At 43.4% G+C, this 17,776-nt stretch overlaps 1 protein-coding gene across 1 annotated transcript in view; it reads left to right on the top strand.

Annotated features, from left to right (window-relative positions):
• Positions 1 to 17,776, top strand: part of MYO3B (myosin IIIB) — a 367,182-nt gene that overhangs the window by 122,127 nt on the left and 227,279 nt on the right. Inside the window, exons 10-12 of the mRNA XM_059726270.1 lie at positions 807 to 903; positions 1,418 to 1,534; positions 11,253 to 11,357. Of these exons, the coding sequence (XP_059582253.1) occupies positions 807 to 903; positions 1,418 to 1,534; positions 11,253 to 11,357 (319 nt within the window). The remainder of the gene's footprint in view (positions 1 to 806; positions 904 to 1,417; positions 1,535 to 11,252; positions 11,358 to 17,776) is intronic.

Here is a 17,776-nt window from a genome sequence, read left to right as displayed (position 1 = left end):
GCTTTGATTATCTTTGTTAAAGAAAAACATAGTTGTGCTTACACAGTATTCATATTTCATCCCTTCTGTGGAAGACATGTCATACCCTCATAATTTGTACCCATTCCTTTTTTAAATGAGATCTGTAGTATAAAAACATATACACCAGCATTTTCAAAGATTCTTTTAGTGTAATCAGATTATAAAAGGGTTATGTGACAGTTTGTCTGTGCTTCTGATTGTGTGGCTTAAAGACTGATTAAATCTTTAAAGAGAAGCTGACTGAACATCTGCAGAATTTAGAGTCTGATGGAAATCATGGTTCAAAATTGTTGTTTTGGACTAGATCCAGGGCCGAGGAGACACTTTAGCATATACAAAGGTAATAGGGGAGAGATATTGTATTTTTCTTGTCTGTTGTAGCCCATATAGGCTGCATATCTCAAAGTCCAAAGGAAAAAATATTATCTAATTACTTGAATCGTTAATTTACCCAGGTTTATATTAAACCAATTGGTGTTGGGAATAGGAAAGATGGTGGGTCTTTTGGTAGATTTTTATATTATTTGGAGACAGCAAGTTTATAGGTAATCATCTGAGTGTTATATATTGTGAGAGGAAAAACTATGGGCATTATTTTGAGCATCCAGCTGTTGCATTGATTTAAAAACTCCTTCAGAATGCTGCAAGATGAACATTTTGGAAAGAGTGCTTGTTTTTCTTCCTCTTTGAAAAAGCAAATTGCTCAATGAATTATTCTTGTCTCTTACCATTTGCCTTTTTCAAAATAGCGTTTTAACACTGATCTTGTGTTAACAAACTTGCAGGCATGAACGAATACATACTAGAAGACCTTACCGTGTAGATGCAGCTGACAAATACTCTTTGGATGATGATCTGGTGAACCTAGAGGTTCTGGATGAGGTACTGTACAATCTGGGTAGCACTTCCTCACCCTTGACGATTATAACCTATGTTTTGCTTGCTTCTGCCTTCTACATTTTCTTCTAACAATGTAATCATGTGATAAAATTGATTGTTCATTGTCTGGGCAGAAAGGAATAATTATGTGACACAATTCAGATCTGCTGTCACGTGCAGTTTTATTTTGTGTAGATATATAAGCAGTATCAGCACCTCTTCTCCTATGGACAAATTGATTTTATTAATTTAAATTATTTTCTGTGTTTGTTAAATCTAAAGGTTAGCCTTGAACATCAGCCAGGAAAATAGGCATATTTCTTTTAAGTTGGTTTTATTGTACTATTTTAGAGATATGAAACTGTGAAAAAATTGGTTTGGTTTTATGAGGTCAGTGTTTGACATAACTGACAATGTTTAAGATAATCAATTATTCTGTGTTCACAGTATATTTACAGTGAATGTTATGATCAAAAAACGTATTGCTTTACTATCAAACTTCTTATAATCTTCTTAGGATACAATTATCCATCAACTACAGAAGCGCTATGCTGACTTACAAATTTATACTTATGTTGGAGACATTTTAATAGCTTTAAACCCGTTCCAGAATCTCAGCATATATTCTCCACAGGTAAGAGGAACTCCAGTATAGAGAATGTACCTTTTATAAACTGTTGTTAATGAAATAAAGGATACACACAAAAGAGAGGCCCATGCTATGATTAGGAATTGTGCTCACTGAAAACCATACAAATACATTTTAAATTAGATTTTGTCCCAATATAGTACATTACTTTTTCTCTTTAATCTATGATCATTTCTATACAGTTTAATTATATGATGGCTGTCACATAAACATAAGGTAGTATCCAAGTACCTGGCAACATCATCCCTGTGAGGTCAGGAAGTGTTATTATCCCTACTGAATAACTGAGGTTCAAAGAGATTCCCATTGAGGTCAGATGTCAAAATATCTCCGTGGCTATGACCTTAAATCAATTCAATGGCAGAGCAGAGCACTGAACCTATGTCTCCATTTCCTAGGCTAGCACAAACCACTAGATGTGTGCATGTTGCACAGGCTTTTTTGTAGAACTGTCGTGGAAACACACGCAGCATACTTTTGGGTCAGGTCAGCAGAAGCTTTTATTCAAAAGAAACTACAGCTGTAGGGGGGATTCCAAAGTGACATGGATTTCCCAAGCACTTGGAAGGGGTCCCCCCCCCCCCCCAGAGCAAAATCAGGAGGCTTATATACTTTTTAACAGTTGCTTACAACTCACGTGATCATATAGTGAAATTAGCATGAAAAGCGGCTATAATATTACTTCATTATTTCTTTGCTGTAATCAGGATGGGAACTAATGGAGGAGGCGAGGTTAGTTCACAAACCTCCTTCTTGCACCTGGAAATCAGATTTGTACATACTTTTTTGCTATCTTCAAGGCCGCGGTGAGCGAAGCAGTTACAGAGGAGTTACAAAGAACAAACACTTTCTCTTATCTGTTCTACTATACAGAGCCAGCAATTCTCCACAAAGCGGTTATGTCATCTTATAACTAAAATAATCAAAGTTTAAGGCATATATTTTTTCTGATTCCACAGTCCCCCCTTTGAGACTATTTAGTCTCACTTTAGCCTTAAACTTCCATTCTCATGAGCCCCTCTATTTCATCATGCAGCCTTTTATGTTTTTTTTTAATCTGCTCACACTTTTGTAACACCATTATTCTAGACTCTGCTGTGGGTTTTCTTGCCTTGCTAAAGCTTTTCCTGCTGGCTTTCACACAGCAGAGGATCAGTTGCACTAAGACATAAAACATTATCAGAACTATCAAGACAAACAATATTCCATACAGGATTTTCTTGCCAAGGGCCCCGAAATCTGGGAGCCAGGAGGTTAGCCAAGACCACATTTCTTCTAGACCCCAGTCAGTATTTTCTGAGGCCACTTGATGTAAGACCCTTAACTGATTTCGGATTTTGCGAATGTCAGTTTCGATTCGCATGTCCTGATTGACATAGACACAACAGGTGGAGTTGATTAAGGCACATACTCCTCCCTGGGATACCAATAGGTAATCTAGGGCTATGCGGTGTTGTATAGTTACTTGTGAGATCTGGGAGATCTCTTCTTGCAGAGCCTGAATTGCATCCGCAGTGGCATTTCCCATAACCCCCATTGTGGCTGAAATGTTAATTATGGCTAGTTTCAATTTTCTTGTTCCAAGCCACGGTATGAAGGTTCTCACAAATTGATGGAACCCTGTGTTTCTGGTAGCTAAGGGGTTAACCGCCCTTTTCATGTGATGGTTGAAATTTTTTACTTGTTCCAGATATATTGCACTATGCATTTCGAAACCAGGGATAACACGTCCAAGAGTGCATGTCCCCACCCAATTCCAGGGCAAGATTTTATGACCCCTGTTTCCGCAGAGCCAGTAAAGGCCTGGGGCAGAAAGGGTACTCAAATCTCGACAGGTGTTGTGCCATATCCGGCACTTTTGATTGATATGCATCGTATAGGACAGACCACGTTCAGCTGCTATCCTGCTGGACCGAGATATATTATAAGAAGTAAAATTGGAGTCAATGTAAAATTCCGATCTGTTTGCAATGAGAGCAACATGAGGTTCCTTAGAAAAGTTGTAGACCATGAATCCTGTACAATTGAGAGAAGGTACGTTACCCAACAGGATTCCACTGGTGCTACTAGGGCTATAATCTAGAGTAGTTAGGCAATGAGGGTAGTGTCCTACAGGTGTGGCTTTATTATAAGCTCCGGTGTTGTTGGATCTGTAACAGAAAGGTGCCTTTACTCTTGGGGAGATTATCCAGTTAGCAGGGGCGGCCCTCCATTCTTTAGGAGCGGACCGATGGGCAGCTAACGAGTAGTGTCTAACGAAGCTGCCGTTTATTGTTCCCCATTGCTGGAGGGATATTGGTACTCCGATCATTGGGATTCCTTGGTGTAGGTGCGCTGGGCTGTGAGAGCATATCCAGCAGTCACTTTTATTTCCAGCTTGAGCCACCGTACGGGAGATCTGCAAGTACAAATTTTTCTCCCACCCCCTTTGGGTGATACTGAGATACCTAAGTGTGATATGTAAGGATATCAGTGCCATTTTTAGATATAGGTGGGACAAAGAATCTTAACAACAAACATAACCAGCACCAGTAAGAAAAAGAACACTACCAGCCAAACCCAGGATGGCAGCCAAAGTCTTTCTTCGTCCTCTGGGCTCAAGTTACCTAAAGGACTGATAATGTCGGCTCTTGGTCTTGATCGAGGTGGTGATCTTCCGAATGGGAGCATTCACTTTCTTCGAGGCCGAAGATGATATCTTCGTTCTTCAACTGATTAATCCAGCTGGGCTAAGGTGTTGGGTTCAGGGGAGAGGTTACTAGCACTTGCACCCTGATGCTCCTCACTTGCCTGAGTGAGGTCCTGAGGGTCTTTGTCCTTGGCCTCAGGGAAAGATCCCAACCTTGGTTGGAATACAGCTGCTTCAGGGTCCAATGGAGGTGATACCTTCTTGCAGTGCGAGGCGTGAGTTCACGTTTGGTGACCTTGGCAACGAACAGCAGAATTAGTGGTCAGAAGTACCTGGAAAGGTCCTTTCCATCTGGGTTGAAGTGCGTTTTTCCGTTGATAGACCTTTACGTAGATCCAATCCCCTGGTTCGAGGTTGTGACAGGGAACATCTGGTGGTTGAGGTAAGGCTTCTTGGACCTGTGAATGAACAGACCTGGCATACTTCATTAATGCCTTGCAATAATTTAGTATAGTTTCATCAGTTAATTGTAGGTCTGTTTGGTGTGGGGCAACAGGCGGTGTAGCTGGCATCCTCATGGGTCGTGCCATGAGTATTTCATAAGGGGTTAGGCCATGTTTTCTGTTAACAGTGTTTCTAATGTGCATAAGAGCAATGGGCAGCGCATCAGGCCATTTGAGGCCTGTTTCAGCACAAATCTTCGAAATGCGCATTTTTAAATCAGAGTTTTTACGTTCTACAGCACCACTTGATTGTGGATGATAACTACAGTGTAGGTGTTGCTGTATGTTAAGTGCTTGGCAGATGTTTTTTATTATCTGTCCTGTGAAATGGGTGCCGCGGTCACTATCTATTGTGAGGGGCAATCCAAATCTAGGGATGAATTCTTTGAGCAATTTCTTTGCTACAGTGATGGAATCAGCATGTACGCATGGGTAGGCTTTCACCCATCCAGAGAACACATCAATAATAACAAGAATGTACTCATAAGAACAGCACTTAGGTAGCTGCACAAAATCAATTTGCAGATTTACAAATGGTCCCCATGGAGGGGGATGGGCTGCGGGTGTCGTTTTTACCCATTGCCCAATGTTGTGAGCTAAGCAGATGGGACAGGAGCTACAGTACTGTTGTGCCATGGAAGGAAAATTTGGGGCAAACCAGTTTCTTTGTACTGTAGCAATCATCCCCCCTTTGCTCGTATGGGCCACAGAGTGGGTTAAACAAGCAAGATGTGGCAAAAGCTCTCTAGGCGCCACCAGGCGGCCGTCCGGGGCGCGCCAGAGAGAGTCAGGGTGCAGTGAACATCCTGCACGCAGCCAGTCATTTATTTCCTTTTTTGGGGCCTGATTTTGAAGAAGGGCCAGACTTGAAAGGCTAGCCAAAGGAGACTGGTCTGCTGAAAAACAAACAAAAACAGAGTTAGGAGCCTGTGGGCCAGAAAGGGCCACATTTCTGGCAGAACGGTCTGCCAGATCATTTCCTCGTGTGACATCATCAAAGGGTTTCTCATGAGCTTTACATTTAACAATAGCAATAGCAAGAGGCAATTGAACAGCTTCTAAGAGCGCTTTTACATAACAACCATGACTGATTTGGGTCCCTGATGAAGTGAGGAACCCTCTTTGTTTCCAGATTTGTCCAAAATCATGAACAACACCAAAAGCATATTTAGAGTCAGTATAAATGGTTGTGGTTTGATTTTTTGCAAGAATGCAAGCACGTGTTAAAGCAATGAGTTCAGCAACTTGAGCAGAACAAGCTTGGGGTAAAGAATAGGCTTCCAAAACAGCATACTGAGTGCATACTGCATATCTCGCAACTAATTTGCCTGCATCATTTCTAAGACAGGAACCATCAACAAACAAAACAAGGTCAGAGTTCGGGATAGGAATGTCCTTGAGGTCAGTTCAAGGGGTTAACAATTGAGTTGTGATAGACAGGCAATCATGATGCTCACCATCAGAGGCAATAGGCAGAAGTGACGCAGGATTCAGAATTGAACAGCGATTTAAGGTTACATTTGCAGCTGACAGTAGAAGTTTCTCATAGTTAGTAAGACGGGAATTGGAAATGTGCTGAGTTTTGCCCTTGAGCAGAAGGGCCATCACAGCATGTGGAACTGCAATGGTTAAAGAGTATCCCAAAACTAGAGAATCTGCCTTTTCAACCAACAAGGCAGCAGCTGCAACTGAACGGAGGCAAGGAGGAAGTCCCGCAGCTACGGGATCAAGGGCAGAGCTGTAATATGCAATTGGATGATGCTTTTCACCATGCAGCTGAGTGAGTACTCCTAAAGCGATTCCTTCCCGTTCATGACAAAACAAGGTAAAGGGTTTCTTATAATTAGGAAGTCCAAGAGCGGGAGCAAGAGTGAGGGCTTGCTTAAGGGCCACAAATGCTTGTTTGGCTTCAGGAGTCCAAGGGAGGGGTTCCGGGGTGGTATCATGAGTGAATGCTTGCAAGGGTTTTGCAAAAGCAGCATAACCCAGGATCCACTGTCTACAATAACCCGTTGCACCTAAGAATCCCCTCATCTGTTTTCTAGTCATAGGTTTGGGAATGTTGAGGATAGCTTCAACTCTACTAGGGGAAAGGTGTTGTTCTCCTGCTGAGATATCATGCCCTAAATAATGTACCTTAGACTTGCAGAGCTGCAATTTAGATTTTGAGGCCTTGTGGCCTTTCTGAGCTAATGCTGTGAGGAGTGTCAAAGTATCTTGCTTACAGGCCTCCAAAGTGGGTGAGGCTAACAATAGATCATCAACGTACTGAACAAGGGTGGACCCCCCTTTGAACATGATAGGATCCAAATCCTTTTTTAGGATCTGGGAAAACAGGGTTGGGGACTCTGTATATCCCTGAGGGAGTCTTGTCCAGGTATATTGAAATCCCTGATAAGTAAATGCAAACAGATACTGGCTATCCTTATGAACGGGGATAGAGAAAAAAGCAGAACAAAGGTCCACTACTGTGAAATATGTAGCATCTGAAGGGATACAGGAAAGAATAGTGGCAGGGTTAGGGACCACAGGGAAAGCAGGTAAAACAGCAGCATTTACAGCTCGAAGATCTTGCACAAAGCAATACGTATCTTTACCAGGTTTTTTGACAGGTAGGATAGGTGTGTTGCAAGAGGAGCATATTGGGACTATAATCCCTTGCTTAAGGAGTGAGGAAATGACAGGCTTGATCCCTTCCTCAGCTTCCTTTGAGATGGGGTAGTGTGGGACACGAGGAAGTGGCTTGGCAGGGTTCAAGATGATAAGCACTGGTTCAGCACTCAGCATGTGCCCCATTTCATTCGCATGGGTGGACCACAGCTGTGGAGGTACTCGTGCCAACAGTTCCTCTTGCAAGTAGGAAGTGTCAGGATCAGAGTACTCCTGGGTTAGCAAAGCCACAAACTCGGTTTCCCTATGTTCCGGTATCTCAAGGTAAACACCATCTGGGCTACAATAAATCACGCATCTCAGTTTATACAGCAAATCCTTACCAAGAAGGTTGACAGGTGCACAGGGGCTAAGAAGAAAGGCATGATTTTCAGATAAAGGGCCAATAGAGATGGAGACAGGTTCAGAGACGGGATGTGGGATAGGTTGTCCGCCTATACCAACAGCATTTACAGTTTTAGGAGAATAAGGTAGAAAAGTAAACTCAGCAGCCTTTAGTGTGAAGCGGGATGCTCCGGTGTCGACAAGACAGGAGACAGGTTTACCGGAAATAAGGCATTCAACAAATGGACCAGATTGGTCAGTAGCAAGCAAAGGAGCAATGATGTCACTGTCCCTCAGGCTGTCCTATTCAACACTGGGAAAATTGACAGGAAGTGGAGGTGGGGGCTGGGGTCTGGGTCCTTGGCCGGGGTGGTTAGGGCATTCTGATTTCCAGTGTCCTTCTTACTTGCAATAATGACATTGGTTCCCATAGCCTGGGTTTTGTGGGCTCAAGGATCTATCTCTTCCCCTGAATCTACCCGGGCCTCCCCTTCCCTGTCCTCGTCCCCTTCCTCTACCTGGACCCTGAAACTGAGAAATCTGTAAGGCCATTAACTTAAACTTGGCATTGTCTTTAGACCGTTCCAATTTGTTATGAAAATGGTTAGCCGCAGCAAGGACTTCGGTCAAATCTTTAGTTTCCCAGCCAATAATTACTGTTTGAATTTTCTCAGCAATTTTAGGGTTAAGTCCCTGGACGAATGCTGCCACTATTGCTTGTTTAGCATTTCCGACTGGGTTATCCATTCCTGAGTATCATTTAAATGCCTGTTTGAGGCGTTCTAAATAGTCACTGGGGTGTTTATTTTTGTTTTGTTTACAGGTATTTATTTTGGTCCAGTCTGCCTTTTTTGGGCAAATTGTGAGAACTGCCTGAACCAAAGCATTTCTCTTGTCAATAAAGTCTTGGCCAATTCCTGGGTTTTGATCTGGCCAAGTACAGGCAGCGTACAGACGTAGCATAGTTTCCTTGGGCAAAATCGATTGCATGAGCTGATTAATGTCAGCCCATGTTGGATTATAACAATTTATAACAGTCTGTAATTCTTCCTGAAATTTTTCTGGGTCTTCCCTGATTTTTGGGAATTTTTGAGTTAAATTGTAGAGATCACCTGGAGTCCAGGGTGCATGCACAGTTACTATATTTTGTCCATCGGTGCCAATGCCTGGCATTTGTCTTAGGGGGTAAACTTGTGCAGCTCGGGATCTAAGATTGATGGGAGATTTTTCCATGCCTATTCCCATTCTTCTAAATACACCTGTGGTGGGTTGTGACCCAGGAGTAAATTGCCACACTGGTGATGATTGAGTGGCAGATATGGTGGATGAGTCCGGACTATTAAGCTCCGTGGATGGATTTACTGAAGGAGCTTCAGCTAATGGGTTACTAGCCTGGGCTGCAGCCTGATGTTGAACCGGTTGTTGCTGATGTGGGAGTCCCAGGAGAGCAGGGTCCGAACAAAGGTCAAGGATATCCTCTGCTGGCTCCGGTGGTGGGGGCGCCCCGGGCAATGCTGGACACATCGGAGCGGTGGCCGGCGTGTAATTTGGGGGAGCAGCCAATTTCTTCCAAACAGCTTTTAACTGCTGTTTTAATTTTTCTTGAGAGTCTTTTAGGCTCCTAGTTTGAGATTCTGTCCGCCTTTTGGACATTTCATCATACCAATAAAAGAACGCGTCCCACTGGTTTTGTGGTGTTTTGGATCCGCGGTACTCTAAAGCCCCTCTTAATTGCACTATTTTATCCTGATCAAATGTTCCTTCCTGTGGAAAATGCTTCACGGGATCATCCCTAGTATACCAGTTCCACTTATCCAGGTACTTGCAAGCCTCAGGAGAATAGTGTGTGTACATAAAGTACGCTGGAGTCCCCTTAGGGGGGCAGGAACTTGTTTAGACTGACTTGTTCCCATTTTCAGTCACACAGGGAGATGTAGGAGAGGCTTATTTAGGATGTCCGGGCCGCTCAGTGCCTTGCCCCGCAGTTTTTCACTGCCCAGACAAAAGGTTTCTGACCCGACACCGGCTCATAAAATGGAAATGGGGAGGGGAACACAAGAGGGATCCTTTCACTCCTGCTCTCGGCAGAAGCTACTGGGACAAGGGGTTTGGAAAAGACAAAATCACTCAGACGCCCTGTCCACTGGGTCACGAGGTTTCAGCTGGGCCCCCTTGCTTTCGACGCTACCTTTTTAGGCAGAATCGGGGCGGCTAGACCCAGCCTTAGTCCCAGACCTGGTCAGTGGCTCATTTTTCTAAATGCACACACACACATTTATTCAATAGCCAGATAGAAAAAGACAGAATCACTTGGAAGCCCTGTCCACTGGGTCACGAGGTTCCAGTTGGGCCCCCTTGCTTTCAAAACTGCCCTGTCAGGCAGAATTGGGGTGGCTGAACCCAACCATAGTCTCAGACCTGGTCAGTGGCTCATATTTCTAAATACACACACACGCACATTCATTTAGTCAGCCAGACCTCCTCCCCCACACCGCCTTAGTTAATTAACTACAAGCCTGATGTGCTCTTGGATGAAGGTGCCTCAAACAGTTTCTCCCTAAATAAAACGTACGTTACCAGACACAAAATGGGATCCTTTACCAGACAGAAAATTTTAGCCAGCAGTAAGGTTCAGACTGACCTGTTTTAACAAGGTTCAGATCCAGTTACCACGGCCAAGTTGGGAGCCTACAGGCAATCCTCCTCCGAAACCCCAATAGAGATTTTGAATTAGGTCTCTTACCTCTCAAGTGCCTCAGGGTTTGGGGGGGGGCAGCCTGCGGTCCTCCTTCCTCAGCCTGTGTTCTGGATCTGAGTCACGGCACCAGGAATTGTCGTGGAAACACACGCAGCATACTTTTGGGTCAGGTCAGCAGAAGCTTTTATTCAAAAGAAACTACAGCTGTAGGGGGGATTCCAAAGTGACATGGATTTCCCAAGCACTTGGAAGGGGTCCCCCCCCCAAGAGCAAAATCAGGAGGCTTATATACTTTTTAACAGTTGCTTACAACTCACGTGATCATATAGTGAAATTAGCATGAAAAGCGGCTATAATATTACTTCATTATTTCTTTGCTGTAATCAGGATGGGAACTAATGGGGGAGGCGAGGTTAGTTCACAAACCTCCTTCTTGCACCTGGAAATCAGATTTGTACATACTTTTTTGCTATCTTCAAGGCCGCGGTGAGTGACACAGTTGCAGAGGAGTTACAAAGAACAAACACTTTCTCTTATCTGTTCTACTATACAGAGCCAGCAATTCTCCACAAAGCGGTTATGTCATCTTATAACTAAAATAATCAAAGTTTAAGGCATATATTTTTTCTGATTCCACACGGGCAACATCATCCCTGTGAGGTCAGGAAGTGTTATTATCCCTACTGAATAACTGAGGTTCAAAAAGATTCCCATTGAGGTCAGATGTCAAAGTATCTCCGTGGCTATGACCTTAAGTCAATTCAGTGGCAGAGCAGTGCACTGAACCTATGTCTCCATTTCCTAGGCTAGCACAAACCACTAGATATGTGCATGTTGCACAGGCTTTTTTGTACTTTCACCAATTTTTTTTTTGTTTAGTTCTCCAAGCTTTACCATGGTGTGAAGCATTCATCAAATCCCCCCCACATATTTGCATCTGCAGACACTGCTTATCAAGGCATGGTTACTTTCAGTAAAGATCAGGTAAGAATCTGTTCTTTTACTTGTGTACTTAATATTGGTCATTTAAGGTAGTAGGATGCTGTGCTACTTCAGATATTTTTAGTATTCTGGATCAGTAGTGATTGGTCTTGGGAAAACTTTCTGCTTGGGAAACTTTACCTGCAGCAGGAAAAGTAGAACACAAATGCAATTAGAATTGAGAATGCTGAAAAGGTTATGGTGCATCTTTAAAGACAGTGAGCTAGTGTTAATCAGCCCAGCCTATCAGTGCTGGTAGAGCTTCACTAATTACTAACAGCTGAAGATTTTCACCCTATTCCCTGATTCCACTTTGACTTGCACTGGATGTAACGATTTGCACCTGAGGTATATGTAAAATGCTACCATGTCAGTTTGATAGCATTTTTCACCTACTTGGCCCTTACTTCCACAGGTATAAAGACAGTATCAGGTGCAAGGCAATGGAGAATCAATCCCTGTGACTATGAGTCATAGAAAATACAAACCATTAACTCTGTGATCACTCATTTTCATGGTAAAATATATTAAGGATAGTTCTAATATAAATTTAATGAGGATACAAATCCAATTATATGGCAATGATATTAATGAGAATAGAATATAGTGCTGCAGAAACCAGTTTCCTTTTTATTATAGTTTTAAGATTGGAATCTTGCATTCCTTTTCATAGGATGTACTATATATATATATATATATATATATATATATATATATATATATATATATATTGGAGAATAATAATGATTTTATTTCTAAAATGATCCTCAATGTACTCTTCTGTATGCTGCACAATAATTCATGATAAATATTTTTTTTAAACATTATAACAACTCAATGAATTCATAGAATAAAACTACACTTTAGAAAATAGTTGACAAGGATAAAATCTAAATGGGATCCAGCATATGAAAAAGATGAAAATGGAAGATAATGGGATTTGTATTATGCAGCGTTCTGGGGGAAAGTAGTTAGTGCATTGATATATGGAAAAGGAGGGACACAAGGGTTTGACATAGACAGAAACATGGCAAGTATTGTCAGAACTGGTGCTGGGGTGAAGTGAGGCACTGAAGATTTCTGTGGACGTGACTTTGGGCTGTGGTGGTGCAGTTGAAAGATAGATGTCTGTTTTTGTGTATATTCTGAGGGATTGGATATATTTTGGAATGTTAAATTTGTTGCTTGATAAATTGGATTAATTAACAAAGTTTAGAAAAAAAGAAAAGGTGAAAGAGTACACAATTTATTTAGCATTTGAAAGTGCATGGGACTTTAGGTCCCCTAGATATCGTTTTTATATAACTTATTCTATGCTGTTTGAAAAGTGTTGCTAAGACATATATATTTATGTAGTAGAAAAGAGGGATCTTGATGATGTAAAACACCAATATATGTGAATTTGAAATCAGGCCATAAGGTCTACATTGTAAATCATAACCTTTTCAAGTGCTTCATACCTGTCTAAGTGCTGATTTGTCTTTTGGATCCATTTTGCCTTGTGACGGCAACTTGTAGCCATGTTAGCTACAAGCACATCTAATTTTCTATTTGCTGTTCCCAAAACACCACAGCAAAGCCTTTAGTTCTCTTCAGTGGGCAGTGTGGTTCTGCTTGTGGCATAACATATATTTTATGTAAAAATCAAAAGTTTATGCATCCTGTTCACTTTATCCTTTCAGCAGCCTCAGGATTTTTTGCCCGTGGAAGTCTGTGGTGTTGTAGAAACTCTCTTCCTGGGTCTGTACTCAACCAAAATTTACTGTTAAGCCAATAGGACTTAAGCATGCATGACTTGAGGCTGCAGGCTTGAGTTTTCAATTTATAATCCATTGTATATGATTTGTTCAGTCACATGAAGTCAGTCATAATGGGCATCACAGCTTGAGAACACCATCAAACACTTTTAGCTTCCTCTTGAATCAGGATGGGATTTTTAAAAAATGACAATAGGTGTGATTGTCACATTGTACACATCAACAGTTCATGTGCTGCATGGCAGTGCGGATTGTCTGAAGTATACTCCTGGATGCAGAAGTCTATTCAGTACACAGTAGTAGTAATTATTCCATATGCTACACAATGTTCCTCTGAACACCCTGGGCTTTACTGTCTGTGGAATAGCAAAAGGGTGTCAGATATGCTATTCTTTCTACAGCAAAAGAACTGCTGCCTCAATTTTTACAGATACTTTCAAAAACCTCAGTTATTCTGTGTAATTATTACTATTCATAGCTATGAAAGTGCTATTACCACTTTTAGCCCCTTGCAATGAAAATATTTTAAAACCACACAGTAAATTCATAAAACAAATTAAAAGACATGAACTGAAACTTCCTTTTTTCCTCTGTCATGCATTTCTGTAATTTACACTGGAAGCGCCTTGGAGCAGGAGTTTATCTCTTTGTATTTTTACAAGGAGGCATGTATGCCAATGGTGCTTTGTATATATTAAAGATAATGTACTGTATTTATTCAAATATAAGATGAAATGTGTCCCCCTCCAATCAGCATGGGGAAAAAAGATCATCATCTTATAATCACAAACAAGGAAACTTCATTAAATACATTGTCTATCATTAAACTGCTGCCAAAAGTGGCATGTGCTCAGTAAAGAAAACCAAGTATAAAGTTGATTAAATGCAGCCAACACTAACCATGACTAAAAAACATATGGTCCCTGTTGGTCAAACGTACTGATAGGAACCTACCAGTATTTTTTGGCTATAGATAGATCTCTCTCTCTCTCTCTCTCTCTCTCTATATATATATATATATATATATGTAGAGAAAGAGAGAGAGATACTGAGAGAGAAAGAGAGAGAGAGTTATAGATAGAGAGAGGGAGATATTGAGAAAGAGAGAAATAGTTATATATACATCCTCTGTCATAAACTTTCCATCACATACCTCAAACCGCATTAAAAAACCCACGCACCCGTTACAATAAATGCACCCGCTCCCCTGTGCCTCCACGCACCCACCCGCTGCCCTTCCCTAACCCAACCACAGTGCCTTAGTCCAAGCCCCAGTTGGGATTTACAGTCTCAATTCATTCACAGTCCTTGTTGCTGTCGATATCCCTGTCACTTCCGCTGCTGCTGATCCTGTTGTTGTCCTTCTCGCTGTCTCCAGGTCCAGTTGCATTGCTGTCCCATCCAGTTTCCTTTTCCATTTCCTCTCCCTGGTGGTCTTTGAACAACCTGTGCCACATGTCCCTTTTCCAGGTGTGGTTGTCTGTGTTTTCTCCATCCTTTCCCACAGATTTCAGGTAGTAGGACTGGAGTTCACTTAGAAGCAGTTTAACACAGTCTGTTTCTTTGACCTCAGTGTGTCTGTACAACAGGAGGTTCCTGCATTGCCACAGGGTGCTCCTGATGCAGGACACAAACTGGCCAAAGCAGGTTGTCTGGGATCCCTAATGTTTAGTCAGGTTCTGTACAGTGCCACCTCCCTTGTCATCAGCCAGACTCCTATCACTTCTTCCAGGAGCCAGCTTACCTTTTCCCACACTCCCTTGGCATAGGGGCAGAGCCACAGGAGGCGGTCAATAGTCTCATTCTCACCTCAGCAACTTTCCCTGGGGCAGCTGGATCTACTCTCACCTCACTCTGTGCCTCCACACCTTCACTGGGTGTGCACAGTGAGCTATGAGCCAGTCCAGGTCTCTGTGGTCTTTATGTAGGTCCTCGTGGAAGATCCAATCCCAGATGGCCTGACAGTCATCATCAAGGAGTAGCTCCATGATCGATAGCCTATCTCTATCTCTGACTGCCTTCTGTATCTTCCTGTGGTTTAACACGGTCTCTGGGCTTTCCTTCTGTAGTGCATACTCACTCCAGAACTTGTTCAGCACCCTGTAGAACCAGGGGTATTCCATGGTGCATGGTCTCCCTTTGGCTGGAGCGTACAGCCCTTATGGTCTCAGGAGGTGACTGTAAAATACTTGACAAGACGGGCTGTTTTGGTTGCTGGCCCAGTTGCCAGCTTGCAGATCTGGCTCATGTACTGGGCCCATAGGAACAGGTGGATGTCTGGCGCCCCTCAGCCTGTTTCTTTTTGTTTAGGGTCTTTCTTGCCACCTTCTCCATTCTGGATCCCCAGAAGAAAATGCACATGGTTCTTTGAATTCTATGGGTGACACACTTGGGGATGTGGGGGGAGGGGAGACCAATGCAGTATACAGAAGTACTGGTAGCAACACTGCCTTCATGAGTGCCATGCACCCCACCATGGAGAGGCGGCACACATACCGCAGACCCAACCTTTGCTTAACCTTGGCCTCCTTCTTCTCCCAGGCCTTCCTTCCACTCAGCTCAGGATTGAAATCCACCCCAAGGATCTTGACCCCCTCGCAGGGAACCAAGACCCCCAGGGACTCTAGGTCCCCGAGCTCGCCCATGGTCAGACAGGAGTTTTTGCTCACATTGAGCTTGGCCCCTGCTGCTGCCTCATAGACCCATGTGTGCCACAGGGCTTTCTCTACAGCACATTTATTCCTGCCTTTTTTTTTTTTTTTAAAGAATTTTTTCAGGTTCCAAGCCATATCAGCTAAATCAAGTCCAAATCCATGAGTCGTCCAGAACCATAAGTGACCCTACAACCAGCAAACATCCTCCACCTCCACCAGGGGCTTCAGATATTTCCAAAGTCTTTTGGCGGGCATCCTAAATCCAGGCCCCAGCCCAGAGGCTTTAGGATTGGATGCCTCCAAGTTTTACCTCCCCTCAGCCATATGGCCACAGGAACAAGCTAGGGGGAAGCCTCCCATTTCCATAAAATTGGCATTAAGCCCCAACACCTTAGCGGGTACTAAACCATGCCAGAAGAACAGTTATCCCCAGGAGGCTTAAGGAAAACTGCCTTCTTGGACCCAAATACATAGTTGTTGTTGTTGTACATGGCGTTGTTTTTGTTTTTTTATTTAATTTGTATCCAAGGCCAAATTAGTCAAAACTAATTCCAAATCCAAGAGTCCAGAACCATAAGTGGCCCTACTACAGGCAAACATCCTCCGCCCACACCTGGGGCTTCAGATGTTCCAAATCCCTTGGCGGGCATCCTACTTGCAGGCCCAAGCCTGGAGGCTTGGGGTTCAGATGCCCCTGAGTTTTGCTTGCCTTTAGCCATAAGGCTTTCGGAGCAAGCAAGGGAGGAGACTCCCATTTCCATAAACTGGGCTTAAAGCCACTGCACCTCGGCAGGTACTGAACCATGGCAGAAGAGCAGTTCTCCTGCAAAGTGGTTCAGACAAACTACCTTCTTGGACACAGATGCATGGTGTTTTTTGTTTTGTTTTGTTGGGGTTTTTTTGTAAAAATGTATGTCTATATATATATATATATATATATATATATATATATGTATGTATATGTAAGGTTATATATAACTATACTCCTAGTATCACTCCACAGAGAAAACCTTGACCCATTACAATAAACTACACCTGCGAACCCGTACAAAGGCCCACTTGCCGCCCAAACCCATTACAATATCACATGCAACACACACAAACAAACCCTGGTCCCTCAGACCAAGCAACACGTCCCTTTCATGCCTATCCTGCTTACGGGGTCACATACTCAGTTCATCTGCCCTCTATGTCGCTGTCACTCTAGCTCCCACTGGAGGACTTGCTGCTGCTGCTGTCACTGTTGCTATCCTCAGTTCCACTTGTCCCTTCGTCTTCCTCTCTGTCACCACCCCCTTCTCTGCTTGGGAGGAGTTGGATGATCCTGTGCTACATGTCTCTGTGCCAGGTGGCTTTGGCCACGTCTCCTCCATCCTCCACTAATGATTTCTGGTAGTAGGTCTGGAGTTCGCTCAGAGCCGTTTTCATACAGCCTACTACCTCTATGTCCATTTGCCTGTACAGCAGGAGGTTCCTGGCCTTCCACAGGGTGCTCTTGATGCAGGACCCAAACTGGTTGAAATGGGGCGCCAAGTTCTCCTGGTGTTTGGTGAGGTGCCCATACAGCGCCGCTTCTCTGGTTAGTCAGCTAACGCTGGTTACCACTTTGCAGAGCTGCTTAACCCTTTTCCATACCTCTTTGGCATAGGTGCAGAAGCAGAGGAGGTGGTCAATCATCTCAGTGGCTCTGCAGCAGTTGGGCCATGGGCAGCTGGCCCTCTCTATGTCCCCGACTGCCCCTCTCTATGTCTCCAGGCCCTCACTGGTAGGGCTCGGTGGGTTATGAGCCAGTTCAGGTCCTTGTGATCTTTGTGCAGTTCTTTGTGGTCAATGCACTCCCACACAGCCTGGCACACGTTGCCGGGGAGCAGGTCCACGGGCGATGAGGTGTCCCTCAGCCTCAGTGTCTCCTAGATTCTTTTGTGGTTTCTCATGGTTGCTGGGCCTGCACTCTGCAGGCCACACAAGCTGCAGCACTGGTTCAGGATCTCGTAGAACCACAGTGAACCCA

The sequence above is a fragment of the Alligator mississippiensis genome, chromosome 4 (genome assembly GCF_030867095.1).
Source record: "Alligator mississippiensis isolate rAllMis1 chromosome 4, rAllMis1, whole genome shotgun sequence".
NCBI classification, from domain to species: Eukaryota; Metazoa; Chordata; order Crocodylia; family Alligatoridae; genus Alligator; species Alligator mississippiensis.
This window is presented reverse-complemented; position numbering and strand designations above follow the sequence as displayed.